This window comes from Triturus cristatus, chromosome 2_2, assembly GCF_964204655.1.
Source record: "Triturus cristatus chromosome 2_2, aTriCri1.1, whole genome shotgun sequence".
Lineage (NCBI taxonomy): Eukaryota > Metazoa > Chordata > Amphibia > Caudata > Salamandridae > Triturus > Triturus cristatus.
In genome coordinates this window covers 513,651,594-513,669,714 of record NC_140582.1, presented here as the reverse complement: position 1 = coordinate 513,669,714, position 18,121 = coordinate 513,651,594, and the positions used below count along the sequence as shown (strand labels likewise).

General features: G+C 46.8%; 1 protein-coding gene across 2 annotated transcripts in view; it reads right to left on the bottom strand.

Annotated features, from left to right (window-relative positions):
* TMEM184C (transmembrane protein 184C) overlaps positions 1-18,121 on the bottom strand; it is a 265,505-nt gene that overhangs the window by 110,169 nt on the left and 137,215 nt on the right. For both annotated transcript variants that reach the window (XM_085641631.1, XM_085641630.1), the window contains exon 6: positions 7,315-7,408. In XM_085641631.1, coding sequence (XP_085497757.1) covers positions 7,315-7,408 — 94 coding nt within the window. The remainder of the gene's footprint in view (positions 1-7,314; positions 7,409-18,121) is intronic.

Here is an 18,121-nt window from a genome sequence, read left to right as displayed (position 1 = left end):
TCTCAACTCACATTTCAGATATTGGTCAGAATACCACAGTTACCATATGGAGGAAATCGAGATAACACGCTACTACCAAAGAAACTTTTTTGGATAGATAAAACATTTTTTTGTACCCTAACAGCATTAATGACAAAATTGATTGTTGCCATTTGTAAATTACTGTACAAGTGTTCTTCAAAATGGTTTGACCGTGGAGTAAATAGACGTGTTTTTTTCCTACATGATCTAAAAGTATTTAGCGTTCTTTAGGTCTAGATACTGTTCTAACTATTGGTATACTATAGATGAACAGGAATATGTTCCAATGGACATTTAATGGAATGTGTTGGTATGTTGAATACTAGGTTGTCTCATACTATTATCGTTTGTCTAAATCATTATTTCTCTGCTCAATATATGTGTCATTTAGTGTGGCTAGTAGAAATGTCTCCATTACCACCTTTCACTTTTTTGTTGTTGTAAATATGTGTAGAGAAGGAATATGCTACTTACCAGTATGCATCTGTTCTTGGCATGTAGAGCTGCAGATCGATACACTGTGCATAGATCGCCATCTGGTGTTGGGCCCTGATGTTTGCAGTTTGTTTTTGTTCTTGGACAGTCTTTGGAAGTCACGAGTTCGGTGACTCCTCCTTCGGTCCGTACTGCGCATGGGCTTCGGCTCCATCCTCAGATTGTTTTTCGCCAGCAGGGAAAAGATGGAGCGTAGTGATAATAGTAAAGAAACCCATGTGTGTTGTATCTAAATAAGATAGACTGGAACGGATACAGGTAGCCGGGGAGGTGGGTGGGCGTGTATAGATCTGCAGCTCTACATGCCAAGAACAGATGCATACTGGTAAGTAGTATATTCCGTTCGAGGCATATGAGCTGCAGATTATACACTGTGCATAGATTATATAGCAGTACCCAACCCTAGCGGCGACCACCGGTATCCGTTGCAGTGGTTTGAAACAGTGTCTTTAGTACAGCTTGGCCCACACTAGCTTGTTGTTTGGAGTGCACGTCTACACAGTAATGTTTTGTGAAGGTGTGCGGTGTTGACCATGTGGCTGCTTTGCAGATGTCATCTAAGGGTATGTTCCCTAGAAAAGCCATAGAAGCCCCTATCTTTCTTGTAGAGTGGGCTTTAGGTGGAATAGATAATGTTCTTTTTGCTTTGTGATAGCAAATTTGTATACACTTTACAATCCACCTAGCTATCCCTGATTTTGAGATGGGCTTGCCTTTATGCGGTGGAGAGAAGGAGACAAACAACTGTTTAGTCTTTCTGAAAGGTTGCGTTCTTTGTATGTAGTACAGTAAAGCCCTTTTAACATCAAGTGTATGTAGAGCCCTTTCCGCAACAGATTGAGGTTGCGAGAAAAAAAACGGTAATTCCACCGATTGATTAAGATGGAAGGGGGAAATTACTTTGGGCAGAAATTTTGGATTTGTGCGAAGTATCACCTTGCTGTGATGTATCTGTAAAAAGGGTTCCTGTATAGTGAACGCTTGTATCTCGCTAACCCTTCTAAGGGAAGTGATAGCTACGAGGAAAGCTGTTTTCCAAGTGAGGAACTGTAGCTCACATTTATGCATTGGTTCGAAAGGCGGACCCATTAGCCTTGTAAGAACTACGTTTAGATTCCACACAGGTGAGGGTGGTGCCCTGGGCGGAATTACTCTTTTAAGGCCTTCCATGAAGGCTTTAATAGCAGGCACTCTGAAAAGTGATAAATGTTGTCTGTTTTGCAGGTAAGCAGCAATTGCTGCTAGGTGTAGACGGATGGATGAGTACGCCAGGTTACACCTTTGAAGATGGAGCAGATAGCATATGATGTGCTGTATGGATACATCTAAAGGGTCGAGTGTATTGTTACGGCAGTAAACAACAAATCTCTTCCACTTTGCGGCATAGCATGCTCGAGTGGTAGGACGTCTGGCTTCCTTGATAATGTTCATGCAATCAGGGGGAAGGTTAAGGTATCCAAATTCTAAGATTTCAGGAGCCAGATCGCAAGGTTGAGCTGAGCTGGGTCCGGGTGCCTGATTTCTCCATGGTTCTGGGTTAGGAGGCATGGGGACAGGTGCAGTTTTTGATGTGGCACCACCGAGAGCTGCAGTAGTGTGGTGTACCACGGCTGCCTGGCCCATGTTGGAGCTACCAGAATGAGTGTGAGGGAGTGCTGTTGTAGCTTCCTTACCACTAATGGAATTAGCGGGAGAGGTGGAAAGGCGTATGCAAATTTGCCTGACCAATTCATCCATATCGCATTGCCTTTGGACAATGGGTGTGGGTATATGGCGGCGAAGCTTGGGCATTTTTTGTTTTCGTGGGTGGCGAAGAGGTCTATCTGAGGATGCCCCCACTTGTGAAAGAATGGGTGAAGAACTTGTGGATGCAGTTCCCATTCGTGCATTTGCTGTGTTTGTCTGCTGAGCAGATCTGCCATGGTGTTTTGTATACCTGGGACGTGTTGTGCCAGGAGAAAGATTTTTTGTGGGATTGCCCATCTCCATATGCTCTGTGCTAAGCGAGAGAGCTGGGGAGAGTGTTTCCCCCCCTGTTTTTGAATATAATACAGTGCAGTCATATTGTCTGTGCGAATGAGGACTGCCTTGGCTGAGATTTGTTTCTGAAACGATTTCAGGGCTAGAATCGCCAATAACTCCAGATGGTTGATGTGGAGTAACTTCTGTTGTGGCGTCCATACACCTTGTACTGTGAGGTGTAATAGGTGCGCTCCCCAGCCGGAGAGCGATGCGTCTGTTGTTAGAATCACCTGAGGTACCGGGTCCAGGAACGGTCGCCCTTTGGAAAGGTTTGTGGTGTTCCACCACTGCAGAGAGCGATGGGTGCGACCGTCCACCAACACCAGATCCGTCAGCTGTCCCTGGGCCTGGTTCCACTGGCGTACTAGGCACTCTTGGAGTGGACGCATGTGAAGTCTTGCATGAGGCACTATGAAGATGCAAGATGCCATCATCCCTATTAGTTTCATGAACACTCTTGCTGGGAGAGAGTGCTTTAGGAGGAACCTTTGGCGCAAGGCTTGTATGCTTGCGATTCTGGCTGAGTTGGGATAGGCAATGGCTTTTGAGGTGTCTATAGTGGCACCGAGGTATTGCTTTGTGTGAGACGGTATCAAGTGGGACTTTTGGTGGTTCACCGTGAAGCCTAGCTGGTGGAGTAGTTGGATAGTAGTGTTTGTATGCTGCACACACTGGTGGTAGGACGCGGCTTTTATGAGCCAGTCGTCCAGGTAGGGGAAGACGTGAATGTTTTGTCTTCTGAGGTGTGCCGCCACTACTGCCAGGCATTTGGTAAACACCCGTGGTGCGGTTGTGACCCGAAGGGGAGAACCTTGAACTGATAATGTTGGCCGTCCACCACAAATCTGAGGTACTTTCTGTGAGCAGGGTGTATTGGAATATGAAAATATGCGTCTTTCAAATCCAGTGTAGTGAGAAAGTCGTCCTGACAGAGGAGTGGGAGAACTTGTTGGAGAGTTACCATGTGAAAATGGTCTGAATGGATATATGCATTTAGAGGCCGGAGGTCTAGAATGGGCCGTAGGGTCTCGTCTTTCTTTGGTATCAGAAAGTACAGAGAGTAGACCCCTAAATTTTGCTGATCGACGGGGACCTGCTCTATAGCTTGTTTTTGCAGGAGGGAGAGTACCTCTTGTTTCAGAAGTGTGGTATGTTCTTGTGACATCGCACGGTGTCTGGGTGGAATATTTGGGGGGGTAGAAGTTAGTTCGAGACAGTACCCTGACCGAATAATTTGGGTCACCCTTTTGTCTGATGTTATGGTCTCCCAGGTTTGAAGGAAGTCTTGTAGTCTGCCCCCGACCGGAGTGGAATGGTCTGGGGGGAGCGGGGGAAAGTCATTGTGTGGGCGGTGTGGCAGAACGGGCGGTGTTGGTTTTGCCCCTGCCTTTATTATTGTTTCCTCGATATCCACCTCTTTGATAGCCCTTTGTGAAGGTATTCTGAGGAGGGGACTTATAGGACGTGGAGGCGTTATCGGAAGAGTAACCTCTGCCAGAGCCTCGAAAGGAGGAACGGCGAAAGGAGCGTCTAGGGGTGTGTGATTGTAGTGCTCCCATAGACTTCGCCGTATCTGTATCCTTCTTCATTTTTTCCAGGGCTTCGTCTACTTTTGGGCCAAATAAGTGTTGTTGGTCAAAAGGGTGGTTCAATATAGATGCTTGGACCTCTGGTTTAAAGCCTGAGATCCTGAGCCAGGCGTGGCGAAGCAGAACACTGGTGTTTATAGCCCTGGAAGCTGTGTCTGCTGCGTCAAGTGCACATTTAATAGAGGTGTTGATAATAATCCTTCCCTCTTGTATCAGATCATGAGCCTTATTTTTATATTTGTCTGGGAGATGTTGCATGAGAGCCTCCAGCACATCATAGTGCGCTCTGTCGTACCGCGCCAGCAGCGCCTGCGTGTTGGCTATACGCCACATATTGGCAGCTTGCGAGGTAGTGCGTTTGCCTGACGCATCTAATGAGTCTAGGGGCGCAGGTCCTTTAATATAGGCAGGATCTGTGGGGGCTGCCTTGTATTTCTTTTCTATTCTGGGGTTTAAGACCCTAGCCCTGACGGGGTCTTTGAAAACCTGTTGCATGTTTGGTCACCCCTTTAAGCATGGGTAATATAGTGGTGGATTTATCTGCTATGTCAAACGTGTCAAGTAGGAAGTCTTCCTCAACTGGATCACTGTGTAACTCCACCCCATGATAATGTGTCGCCCGTTGTAAGAGGTGGTGGAACCCCAGGGAGTCCTCTGGTGGAGATGGCCTGGATGGATAAAGATCATCCTGAGGCACATCTGGGACATCTGGATTGTGATAATCCTCCCATGGATCTGGTGTTCCCGGAGGAGTGGGGTCCTGCAGGGCATCTGGTGGATCATAGTATGGATCCCCTTGGTCGTCAGGGTCTGGAGACGGGGTTGGAGAGTGATGAGGCAAGGGTGGAGAAGGCGGGGGCGGAGATGGATGGGGTGGAGGAGGTGGGCAGGGTACTCTGAATGGGGATGTGGCAGAGTCCTTCCGTTTTGGCGGTGGAGGAGGAGTTGGCTTGTCTAAATGTCTTATCTTGGAAGACAAAGTTGAATGTCCAGTCTTTGGATCCTTTGTTAAAGTCTTTTGAAGAGGATCTGGCGTGAAAAGCTCCTCCGGCACCGAGTCCTCTATCGGTGCCGATGTTTTCGGAACCGACGGCTTCGTTGGTTTATCCACGCCATGCTTTCTCGGGGCCTCTGATTTTTTTTTGTTCGGCGCCGAGGCAGGCTTTGACACGGAAGCGTCGGTGCCGAGGGATTTATGTTTGGTCGGCACCGAGAGACCAGGTTTCGACACCGATGGCTTCGGAACGGAGCTTGGTGTGGTTTTCTTCGGTGCCGAAGGGTGTTTTTCGGCGCCGCAAGGAGGCTGGTTCGAGCCCGAGCTGCCAGGAGACTTGTGATGCTTTTTCACCGGGCCCGAAGGTGGGGTGATGGAAGCGGTATGCTTGGTTTTCCCTAGGCCCGGAGGCGAAGGGGTAACCGGAGTCTCTTTCGGTATGGGCGCGGGAGTGGGAGGGGGGTAGAGTACTCACGACCCTCTGCGCCGGTGTGATCTCCTCCACGTCAGAGTCGTCGGCCTCGGAAGCGCTGACGACATCGTCCTCCTGTTCGGTGTGCTGCTGTCCCGAAGCTCCGGTGTCTTCTCCGAAGATGTCAGGTGGAGCCGAGGTCGATGAGTGCGCCATGGTGCGTCGAGCTAGTCGATCCTGAATAGTCTTTTTTGATCGAAAAGACTTGCAGGCGGGGCAGTCTCGGGCCTCGTGTTCGGGAGAGAGGCAGAGGTTGCACACCTGATGGAGATCGGTGTGGGGAAATTTAGACCCACATTTTGGGCACTTCTTGAAGGGAGTCCTTTCCATCGGCCGAGACCGGAGTCGAGATAGGCCCGAAGGCCGCTGCCGATGCCTGGAATCGAGGAAGTGCCGAAGAGAGAGATGAAGAAGCCGATTTTGCCTGAAGAATCTCGATGGACAAGGATTTTTCGTCGAAGGTCGAACTGGAAAGGTTCGAAGCCGGAGCAAGAAGTATCACATCCGAGCCCGATGGCGGAAAAAAACAATCTGAGGATGGAGCCGAAGCCCATGCGCAGTACGGACCGAAGGAGGAGTCACCGAACTCGTGACTCCCAAAGACTGTCCAAGAACAAAAACAAACTGCAAACATCCGGGCCCAACACCAGATGGCGATCTATGCACAGTGTATAATCTGCAGCTCATATGCCTCGAACGTTCAGTTATTTAGGCTCTTGAATGAGTAGAGAGAAGTACAGAGCCATTTTCAGTCGCAACAACATGTTTTCCAAGGGAGAAAAACTAAAGACTACCACTGAAGTAACTGTTATCATACACTGCATTTACCATATTGCATTGGGGCAAACGGGGTTCTGGGATGTGAAGCAGTGTGCGAGCATCTTTCTTTTGTGTTTCTATTGACCTTTCTCTATTAAAACACCAATATTTAGAGAAACTTAAACGAAAATGTGACCCGTGATTTAGGCTGTGAACAGTGCAAGATTTATACTACACACGTAGAAAATCCAGAAGTTCCTTAATATGAAGCGGCCAGTGATACAGTTCATCTATTTGTTCCCCAAGTTCATAATTCTATGGCTCATCATCCTGCTGGGTCACTGGTCACAGACAAAATAGGCAGCCTTATGGATCATCAGAGGCAGCAGGCTAATAGTTTCTATCTACCGTTGTAAAATAATTTACAAACAGTGTTCCAGACAGGAAGGACCCCATTTTGAGACCTGATGCTCTCACTTGGCAGCCTCATTTTACTTGTGTCACTGAAAGCATACATGAATTTATGATGTGAAGCATCTAGAAATAGTAAGATATTTGAAAGAAAGAAAAGAAAATCCCCTCATATTTAAATCAAATTAGATGCAAAGAGATAGCAAGATTCAAACACCCCTCAACCCCCGCTTAAATAGAAGCTTGCAGCACCATTTACAGCCATACTCCACACTGTAAATATGGCCCTGACTGCTTCTTCATAAAATGGTGATGGGGTCCTTATGTCTCCCCACCCCTCCTGGATATTAGTTTATGTCACAAAAGGGTCGTGCCATTCGATTTAAACACTGTTCAGAGCCGGACTGCGCCAGTTTATAAACTCCTTGTCCATTTAAAAGTGACACATTTAGAGGGAAGCGGCAATAACAGCTGAGTGTTAGATTCTAACAAACCTACCGCGAATATTATTCCATTTGTAAACAGATGTTAAGAAAAGATCCACCACTCACCAGCTGTGATACGTTGTTGATGATAACCAGGTACGTCCAGGCATTTCTGAAGCTGAAGTTTCCTTCTCCGTACACTCCACTCAACTGACAGATTCTAGAAGAAAAAAAATCATTAAACAGTAGTCATCATCGGCAGGAAAATATATCCATTCCTGGACCCTTACAGGCAATCACCCTCCCTCCATCACTTACAAAACAGCAGATGTTCACTGAGGATTTTTCGAGCGTAAATTATCAATTATGAGTCAATGAGTATCACTGCAATCTCTACGATGAGGAAGTCTACTCCTCACTGTGTATTCTGTGGCGTATTAACAATGACAACATCAGTAAAAGATGAGCCTGGCTTGGTCAATGCACGCACAATGGACCTCCGAGATTTTAAGTTGCCCAAAATCCAGAACAAAGATCGACTGATTAGCATATTAGTAGTACAGCATTCACAGATTTCTCTATTTTGTCTTCCGGCTGCTCTCATATACTTGCACAGTTTTTTTTGTTTGTTGAAAAATCTGTTTTATTGTTATGCAGACATCACGTCTTGTAGATAGGCAACAGACATCAAAGAAAAATGACCATACCATAAAGCACTAGGTGGTAACAGGCAAGCATAACCTTGGATCAGGAAACCCCCCCCTCTCCAACACACAGCAATGCAATTGTTGGCTTAGGGGCCATTTGGGTACCGATACAATAATTGGCTTCGTGCTTTGGAACTACAGGTCCAGTGATATGGTGTACAGAGTTCACGCAAAGTCTTCAGGATACATGCCTGTACAGATGTAAGTAAAGAACATTGAAAAACAGAAAATACAGAAAGGGGAGCGAAACTCAAGAAACCCCCAATAGCCCAGAACAACAGCATAGTCTGACATTTAAATGTGCATCCCGCATTGTTTCCCCCACCGCCCCCCCTCCCCCTCCCCCCCTGCGGCGCCCCACGGGCAGGCACCACCACACAGGGAGTCCGGCACTAGCCATTCCAATGGTCAGATAGTACACAAGCATCTACGCGGCAGTAGCCGATCCCCGGTGGCCTAGCTAGCAGTCCCCAGGAAAGCACCTCCTCCATGTGCAGGATGTCTCTCCGCAGTGTCCCCCCCCAACCGCGTCAAGGCCTGTAATAAGCCTTCCCATTGTGACACAATAGGCGTCTTCCGGAGTCCCAATGTTTCCTCTCTCAGGAGAGCTATTCCCTCCGCTTTGGCCCACGCCTGGAGCGAACACTGCCACGCCTGTATGTGCGGCGGGTCTGGCACCTTCCAACGTTTAGTGAGCAGTCGTTTAGCCACCAGCAACCCCAAGTCGAGGAAGCTGGAGGTGACTTTCGTAGTCGGTGTTCTGCGAAAGAGATGCAGCAGGTAAACGGGCCATTCAAATGGTACAGTGCGGCCCGTGCATGTATGCAGCGCCATGTGAATTGCCTCCCAGTAGGGTTGCAACTTGTGGCAGCTCCACAGCATGTGTACTAACCCCGCTCCCACCTCCGCGCAGCGAGGGCAGGCAGCGTCTGTGCGGCGGAAGTACCTATTGATTGTTTCGGGTGTAAGATACGCCCTGTGAAGTATAAACAGCTGTATTTGGCGGAACCGCATATTTCTGGGTATGCGCATTGGACCCTGTAGTATCCTGCCCCATTCCTTGTCTGCTAATGGCCGCACTAGGTCTGCCTCTCATTTGCGGCAAAGAGGTTCCAGGCTAATCGCTGCATGTGTGCGCAGGGATGCTGCAAACCACTGGATTAAGTGCCTACCACGCCCCATGACATGGAGATACTGCATGGTGAGGTGTTGGCTCGGTTCCACCCTCATGTCCCCCAGCTAGTGGTCAGTGTCGCAATCAGGGAGCGGTGTCTGAGGAATTGCCCAGGTGGTAGCCCCGCTTCGTCAACCAGGGTTTCATACGTCATGAGGTTACCGTCGCAATATAGATCTCCCAGGGTCTGTATGTCTGCTTCGTGCCACTCTGAAAGCTCAGAAGCGGTGAGCGCCCCTAGCCCGCTGGGGGAGCCTTCCAGTGGTATGGCCGGAGCGTATGGGACCAGAGATCTGGTAAGGTAGCATTTGTAGGCCACCTCCATGAGGAGTGGCGTCGGCGGTGGGGCTTTCGTGGCAGGGTGAAAAAGCTTGGTAATGTCAGCCAGGGAGAGGGGAGGTGTTGTGGACGCGGTATCCTCGCGGCCTCTGTTTGCCAGCCAGCGGGCAATCCATTGTAACTGCGCCGCCAGATAATAATGTTCAAAGCATAGTGCAGCCAGGCCTCCCTGGTCAGTGGGCAAGTACAACTTGGGCAGCGCTACCCTGTGCCACGCAGTACCCCAGAGGAAATCCCAGAGCGACTGAGTGAGTGTAATGAAAAAGGCCGCCGGAATGTACACTGGTAGGTTGGCAAAATAGTACAGGAGGCGAGGAAGGATCACCATCTTCGAGAAAGCTACCCTACCAGTGACTGTTAGTGGGAGCGTGTTCCAGAATCACATTTGGGACTTAATTGCTGCTACTGCCCTGCCCAGGTTGCCCTCAAGGAGGTCTGCCGGTTGGCGATATATCTGAACTACTAGATATCGGAATGTGTCCGCTTTCCACTGTACACACGTGCCGTCCAGGGTATAGCCCAGGTCCTGGATGTCTCCACCAAACGCATAAAGGCAGGACTTGGTGGCGTTCACCCTAAGGTCTGAGAGAGCGGCGAAATTGAGCAGTATGCGCTACAGCTGGGCCGGGATGCTACTCACATCTCTCACGAAGACCAACAGGTCGTCCACATACAGCGACACCTGATGTGTCGCGTTCCCTAACGGGATACCGTCTCCAAGTGTCGTGCGCAGCGTCGCAGCAAGGGGCTCAATCGCCAGCGCGAACAGGAGGGGCGAGAGCGGGCACCCCCGTCTAGTACCCCTGCAAATTGGTACTGCATCAGAAATATAGGGCCCAGTTTTCACCCTCACTGTGGGATTCCTGTACAGGAGCGCAACCATCTGGAGGAACCCCATGCCCAGCCCATAGCATGCCAGCACTGCTGCAAGATAACCCCATTCCAAACAGTCAAAGGTTTTTTCGAGGTCCAGCACAAGACAACCCGCCCTGGGCCACCCCCGCACGCTGTCCGACGCCACTCATATACTTGCACTGGTGACGGAATGTATCACCATTACTCGGCTGTTCACTTTTCCGTAAACTAGCTCTGTGTTGTTTCTAGATAAACGTGCAAAATTAAAACGGTCAGCCACAACAGGGAGAATGAGGGCTGAATAAGTAAAGGGAATGACCTACATATTCAACACGGGCAACTATCCTATCCTTCGGACACGCTTTCCGAAATGGGTATTGTTGGCACAGTTCCTTCTTGGTTCTCCAGTTTTATAGCCAAGAGAACAATTCAAGTTCATTAATGTCCACCACCGACCTGCAGAGTCCCTTGAGGCTCAAATATCGCCCTCTATTTTTTAATGTATATATGATTCTACTGGTTTAGCTCATCCTAGCTTGCAGCTTTGATTTGTTTCTTTACATAGATGATGCACAGACTTTACTAGAGATTTGAAATCGATGTCAAGTCCACAGCAACACACCTGCTTGTATTAGTTTGAGTTTAGAGATGGATGAGCTCAAATTATGTGAATTTGAATGTTGTTAAAACAGAGGTAATCTGTCCAGTCATGCAGTCACCATTTGGAGATCAACCCTTTTGGCCTTTTTCTTTGGGCCTAAAATCAGCTTTGTCAACATGTGAAGGAAACATAGGGGGTAAAGATATATTTTGCCTTATCCACGATGGATAAGGATGATGCAGTGGTCAAAATCTGCCATTTTGATCTTTGCTTCTTGAAACACGTAGTACACATCTGTTTACTTGTCATCACAAGGTGCAAATGTCTTTATATCAACACGTCTTGACTACTGCAACTCAGTGTGTCTTGGCCTGCCTCCTTACCTGATTTAGAAATGCCAATGAGTACACAAGTTTGCCACTAGACTTAAGCGTAGAGACAATCTCTCACATGCACTGGTTTCCTTACATTACCTCCCTTTGATAGACCAGACTGTCTATAAAGCAATGTGTCTTGAAAACAAAACATTGTTTTCCATCTGTAGACCCCGCTCAGCTCTCAATTTTGTCTTCACTGCCATCTCAGGAATTGTTTGACAGTTCCAAACTTTGCCTTAAACCTTGGGTGGTCATCACCCTGCCACAAAATGGAATTCACTACCAATGAATCGGAGACAGATATCTGGGGCCTCATGTAGGTAGCATACCAGTTACCACTTCTAAAATACCGAACGATACCGAATCGGTATTTTAGAAGTGGTAACTCGTATGTAGGTAATGAGTCGGTATTTTTTACCGATTCGTTACAATTCGGTAATTACCGAATCGGTATTTACCGATTCGGTAATGAGGCATACCTTCCCATTGATGGGAAGGTATGCCTCATTACCGAATCGGTAAATACCGATTCGGTAATGGGGGGAACACATGAAAGGGTGGCAGGGTGTCACATTGACACCCTGTTGCACCCCAGATTCGGCCATGTGTGCACATGTGGCACACATACATGCCCTAAGGGCATGTATGTATGCCACATTGCACACTGCTACGCGCGTAAAAATGCTTAAACACATACATCAATTATTTACCACCAACTATAAGTTGGTGGTAAATACCGACTCTAAAACACACCCACACACTCCCCCTACATCTCGATTTTGGCTTCGGAATTTACCGAATCGGTAAAATTACCGATTCGGAAAAGTTACCGATTCGGTAACATTACCGATTCGGTATTATTACCGAATCGGTAATTTTACCGATTCGGTAAATTCCGAAGCCAAAACTTGTCCCCCTACATACCAATAGCCAAAATACCGGTCGGTAACGGTATAATTACCGAATATCGGCCGTTACCGACCGGTATTTGGCTACCTACATGAGGCCCTTGATCTTTTTCAGTTTAAGAAAGTCTTAACAACATAGTTGTTCTCACAAACTGATTAGCTTTCTGTTGTGTTGTTTTACCTGTGTTTGTCTTCCAGCGCCAATACGCTGCGCTGTATCAGCGCCTTGCAAAACAGCAATGCTAACATACACTAATCGTCCAAAATCCGCAAAAAAGGCCAAAATTAATATCCGTCCCTCAACTGCCTATGGTAAAAACATTTCCTTAGCACCATCATCTTTATGAACGAACATGAAGTAGACCTGCTGCTGTAATAGAGAAGAGTATCTGCTGTTGATGTTCCAGGCCATTCCTAATGGACTAGTTGCAGGAAGTTCTGGGCAATATTACAACTTGCGAAATGGCTTGGGTTGTACCTAATGTGGAGAAACTACCGCACTTCGGTGTTATGGATGTACCTACAAAAACTATACTTGCATTAGTTTGTGTGTTCATTCGTCTTTCGTGAAATGGGGCCGCAATGGATCAACCCCTCATTCACTACTAGAATGTAGGTAAATGCTAGTGTTCTCAATTAAAAAAAGGATTCAAGGAGACTATTGTTGGGGTTTGAAATTTTGACATCTTGTTATTTCTCTGGCAGACAAAAATGTTTTCATCAGAAAGGTGCTATTTCAGTCTATACGCATCATAAACTTATACGCTAGTATACTGAAATATAGAAAACGCATTCATAAAACCAAGCTAAGACTCCCCTGTAGGATAGGAGTCAGTGCACAAAACAACGAAAAATCAATTAATTCAACTGACCAACTCACTGAACTACTTTGAAATCTGCACCCAATTCCATCTTTACCAAAGACATTAGGGGTAAAATCAGCTAATTGTTCTGACTAAACGTTTAAAAAAAAATTTAAACTACTGCATGTTCACCAATTTTCAGAGACAGAATTTAAATAAACACTATAAAACATTATTGATATTTCATACAACACAACTGAGCAAGCTTGCCCATACAAAGCAAGAAAAGCTACCAGTGGGTAGACACAATTGTTCCTCTCTCACCTGCTACTGCCTCCATCAAGTAGATGCAAAAACCTGGCTGAAAATCCATGTGAATTTCATCACAGCCATATCATGTCCGTGGAAATAAATCCACCGTACAGCCATACAAGTGGCCTCCAGAAATAGAGGGACCTGCAAAACCAGCGTGCACAGGCCACTGGAACTGCACCAATGTACCTTGCAATCTATTGACCCAAGAGGCCCGGTCTGTCATCCTGCAACTCAGTGGCTAGGGCAGCTTCCAAAAACTGATTAGATCTAGTTGAGCACTTACACCCATTTTAAATTCCTAATTAAAGCAGAACATGCCTCTCTACCATTGTAGGACTGGAATAACTTTGAATTCTAACTGGCACTAACATAGTTGGGGTTAAGTGCTTAATGAACAAGTTACACACATTCAGTAACGCTCTTCTTTAGCAGAGACTCTATCTAACCGCAAATCCCTCACCTTTTGAATATTCCCCAAGCGTCCTGCTGGATCTGGAATTTTTGAGCAGTACCTCTGCACTCCCGTAAGTAGTGTCATGCAGATCCGCACTGATGCCATTTCTCTCTGGAAATGACGTGCGGGGCATATATTGGCACCACGCCTGTGCGCTGTCAGTTGCTTTGGAGCCTGTCAGTGCCCTCAGACACAGAGCCCCAACAGCAAATTGGCTTTGCCAGTGTGCAGATTCCTAGACTTGGGCTCTAATTAATGGACAGAGCCTTATTCAAAGAACGGGGGAGATGGGAGGGTAGGTGAGAAATCTGCGGTTAAATTCTCTACCAGAAAGGGCATTACTGGAGGTAAGTAACTTGTAGTTTTAATAGAGACTTCCAATCACAGATTCATCACCTTTTGAATAGATAGCAGATCAGTGCCTATTAGGAGGTGGGTCTGAGAACGTGCTCAAACGAAGATGTCCTGTAGAACAGAGTGAGTGAAATGCCAGTCTTGGTGAACCTGGCTGTCCAGATAGTAGAGCTTTGTGAACAGTGGAGCGACACCCACGTAGCCGCCTGGTAGATGTTCTGGACAGGAACTCGAGTGACAACGAGGCAGTAGCAGCTTTGGCCCTTGAAGAATGGGCTTGCAGACCTTCTGGGGGGTGCTTTTTGGCCAACGTGTAAATGGTCTTGATACAGAGTACAATCCAACAGGAGATGGTCCTATTCTGCACAGACTTACCTTTCCCCCCAGTCAAGCCCACAAAGAGATGATCATCCACCCAGTGTTCTTTGGTACAATCGATGTTAAAGCTCAGTGCTCTTTTGGGAACCAAGTCTCTCACCTGCCTTAGAGATGTGAGGTAGAGAATAGAAAACTGGCAGGGTGATGGATATGGCTGACGTGCAGCGGCATCACAACTCTTGGTAAGAAGGAGGCTTGAGTCTGCACAACCAGTTTGTCTGTGGAGAAGATGGTGAAGAGCAGGTTAACACAGTGAGCATGACGCTCACTCACTCACTCACAGCACCATGGTGATGCAGACAAGGAATACTTGAAGGTGGGGAGCCACAAAGGATGTGGCTCCAAGAAAGTGCACATCAAATTTGTGAGGACCAAGTTAAGGTCCCTCTGATGGGGAGGGAGAAACAAGTGTAGGAGACCTTTCAAAAAAGGCATTACAACCAGTGACAAATAATGAGGGCTGACCCAGCAACCATAAAAAGGCCGAAAGAGCTGAAAGGTACTCATTAACTGTGCCCAAAGCCTTGCCAAGTAAGACACAAACCAAACAACCGAACGTTAGAAAACTTGGATTGGAGGAGGTCAATCTGAAGTGTGCCACACAAACCACACATTTGTCCCAATGACAGACGTACACGGTTTTTGTCAAGGGACGCCTGACTGTCAAGATGACTCAAACCCTCCGGAGGAAAGTCGAACGTGTTCAGTTGTTGCTGCTCAATCTCCATTCATGAAGGTGGGGACTGCGAAGGCCCAGCTGCAGAACCCTGCCCTGTTGGCCCGGTTGTTACCGATATTCTTCAGAACCCGGACAGGATATTGGTGGGAAGATGTACAGGAGTCCCGAGCCCCACTGTAGGTGGAATGTTCCCCCTAGCGTTAGGCGGTTTGGAAACTCCAACGCGCAAAACTGTGAACATCAGGCATTCTTGGCGGTGCTGAATAGATCGAGTCAAGGTTCCTCCAGGTGTAACTCCCCCTTATGAACCGCTAGGTATTGATGCCTGAGCTCGTCTGCCCTGGGGGAAACGGCCTTTACAACGTGGGCTGAGCCACGTGTGCCGTTTCCAAAATATGCCTTAAGCAAGAGATATGCGTGGTTAAGGCTGTCAGCGGTTGTTAGAAATGGATTTCTCTAGCTGGCAGAGTTAAAATCCAGTCCAAGTAGGGACCCTTCTTTCTAGTCAGGGTAAGGGAGATTACACTTCTAAAATGTGCCCCGCTCACCCCCTTGTTTGCTTGGCACGAGCAGACAGGCTTATCTTAGAGGCAATGTGCAAGGCATTTGTACATAAACACACAGTAACAGTGAAAGCACAACAAATTGACACCCCACAAGTGTAGAAACTAATTCTTTTACAGAAGTGTAAAAACCTCGCTCATCAGTTAAGGTAACTGACATTGAAGTAGGGCTGTCTGAACATGAGAGTGCATTAATGCTTGCTATGGATAAATGAGTTCCTTCTAAATCCTGTGGAAAATAAGACCCATGACGCTTTTGCCCCATGGTTCACTTGGGAACTGCGCGCAGAGAAAACACAATGTAAACAGCAGGAAAGCCGATGGCATGATGGCGCCTGTAAATATTTTGGTGCTTTCGATACATTAATTAATATCATTCTATCAAGTGACTTGGATTCTGTCCTGTTTCTTTGGGTTTGTGTGTGTCCTTGATAATTGAAGAGTGTATTCAGTACCTATTAAGTTATTCCTGTTCATTTTCCGACAGAACCATTGTTCTTTGTTTATAATATGACGTCAAACAAAAAACGCAGCTTCCAAAGAACGGTATAGAACGGCTTTGACCAGTTATCACCATAATTTAAAACGAGCAAGAAAGGTGCATATATCGAATTTAATTACTACTGCTGGTAATTCCTTAAAAGTACTGTTTAACGTTCTTAATTCCTTTACTAACTATTTAGCTTGCACTCAAAGTTCTTAGGCATCTCAAGCCTTGTGCAATTCACTAGCCAATCACTTTGAAGAAAAAAATCAATACGATATATGAGAACCTCGCAGATGTAAAGCCTCAAACTGTGATGAATCCGGTTTCCGATAGATTCAACAGCAGATGTACATCCAGTCTTGATCACTTCACTAGTGACGGTTTAAGCCACTCAGCGAGTCCAAGCCTTGGCGAATTCAGGGTCTCCTTTAGACATCTGTCCACCTCGGATTCTAGTCTCTCATTCGGAAATGTTTGCTCATGCACTATGTTCCTTGTTCAACCAATCTATCACAAGTGGAAAAATCCCTTCAGCTTGGAAAGCTGCACAGGTGATTCCTATCCAGAAGACACCCAATGTGCCATTGAATGATTTAACCAACTATCGCCCCACCTCATTGCTCCCCCTGTTGGGTAAGCTGCTCGAATGCCAGATAAATAGTCAACTTATGGCCTATTTGTAGGCCAATCATCTTCTAGATCCTCCCAATTTGGGTTTCAGCTTTGCCATAGCACTGAATCTATTAAGTGGCTGTTACAGATCACATTAGATGTGCTTTAGACATCAACAAACCTATTATGTTGGTTTTACTTGATTTATTCGCAGCTTTTGACACAGTGTCACACTCCCGCCTTTTGGGGTGGCTTAGAAAGTGTGGCATTTGTGGTCCAGCTCTGAGTTGGTTTGAGGATTTCCTCACTAATAGAACTCAGAACATTTCCTTGGGATCTTTCAGATCCCGCACTGTTTTGTTAGATAAAGATGTTCCTCAGGGCTCTTGTTTGAGCCCTACGCTATTTCATATATATATGACACCTCTTGACAGAATAGTGAAATTTTATGGATTGGATCTGTATTCTTATGTGGGTGATACTCAGCTTTTGGATTTCTTTTGACTGTGTTTCCAAGATAGCAAAATAATGTTTTGCCAATGTTCTGAAAGCCTTAGCAGTTTGGACGACTGAGAAAAGTAGGATCTGCTTCTTATGGTTACCCCCACTTTTTGCTTCATGTTACACTGTTTTTGACTAGTCTGACTGGGATCCTGCTAATCAGGACCCCAGTCTATCTGCTTTCTCCCTAAAATATTAGGTCACGTACTTAGGTACACTCTAGATTGGATACAGGGGTACCCTTGTCAGTCCTTAGTGTGTGGTACCCATGTCCCAGGGCATAGGTACCCCAGAGACCTCCCATCGGCTGAAGCATGTATTTATGCTACCCACGAGAGCTCATGCAAAATGGAACTACAGGCCTGCCATTGCAGCCTGTGTAAGATGGTGCATGCACCTCTTACTTTGGATATAGGTTTCCTATACCTAAGGGTCACTGAACTTAAAACCTATAAGTCACCCATATAGCAGGTCTTAACAATCCTGAAGGCAGGGTGCTTGGTTCTAACTGAGAGGTGCCCCTGTATGAGCAGGACACCCCTGCAGCCTACGGAGTACATTCTCCCGGGTTGTCTGTGTATCAGCCATTTACAACATATAGAGTGACATTATGTGACCGCGTAATGACCAACTCTAAAATGGCTGAAAGTAACCCTATCATGGAATCACACCCTCACACCGGTAACTGGTGTGGGAGGTATGATTCCACACTTTAGAAGCGAGCCTTGTGGGGTCCCTGGTGAACCCGGTACCAGCCTTCTAGTCCCGGGCAGCCCAAAAGGGTTGCTGCTGACCAGAGACACATTTCTGCACTCCTGCTGCTGAG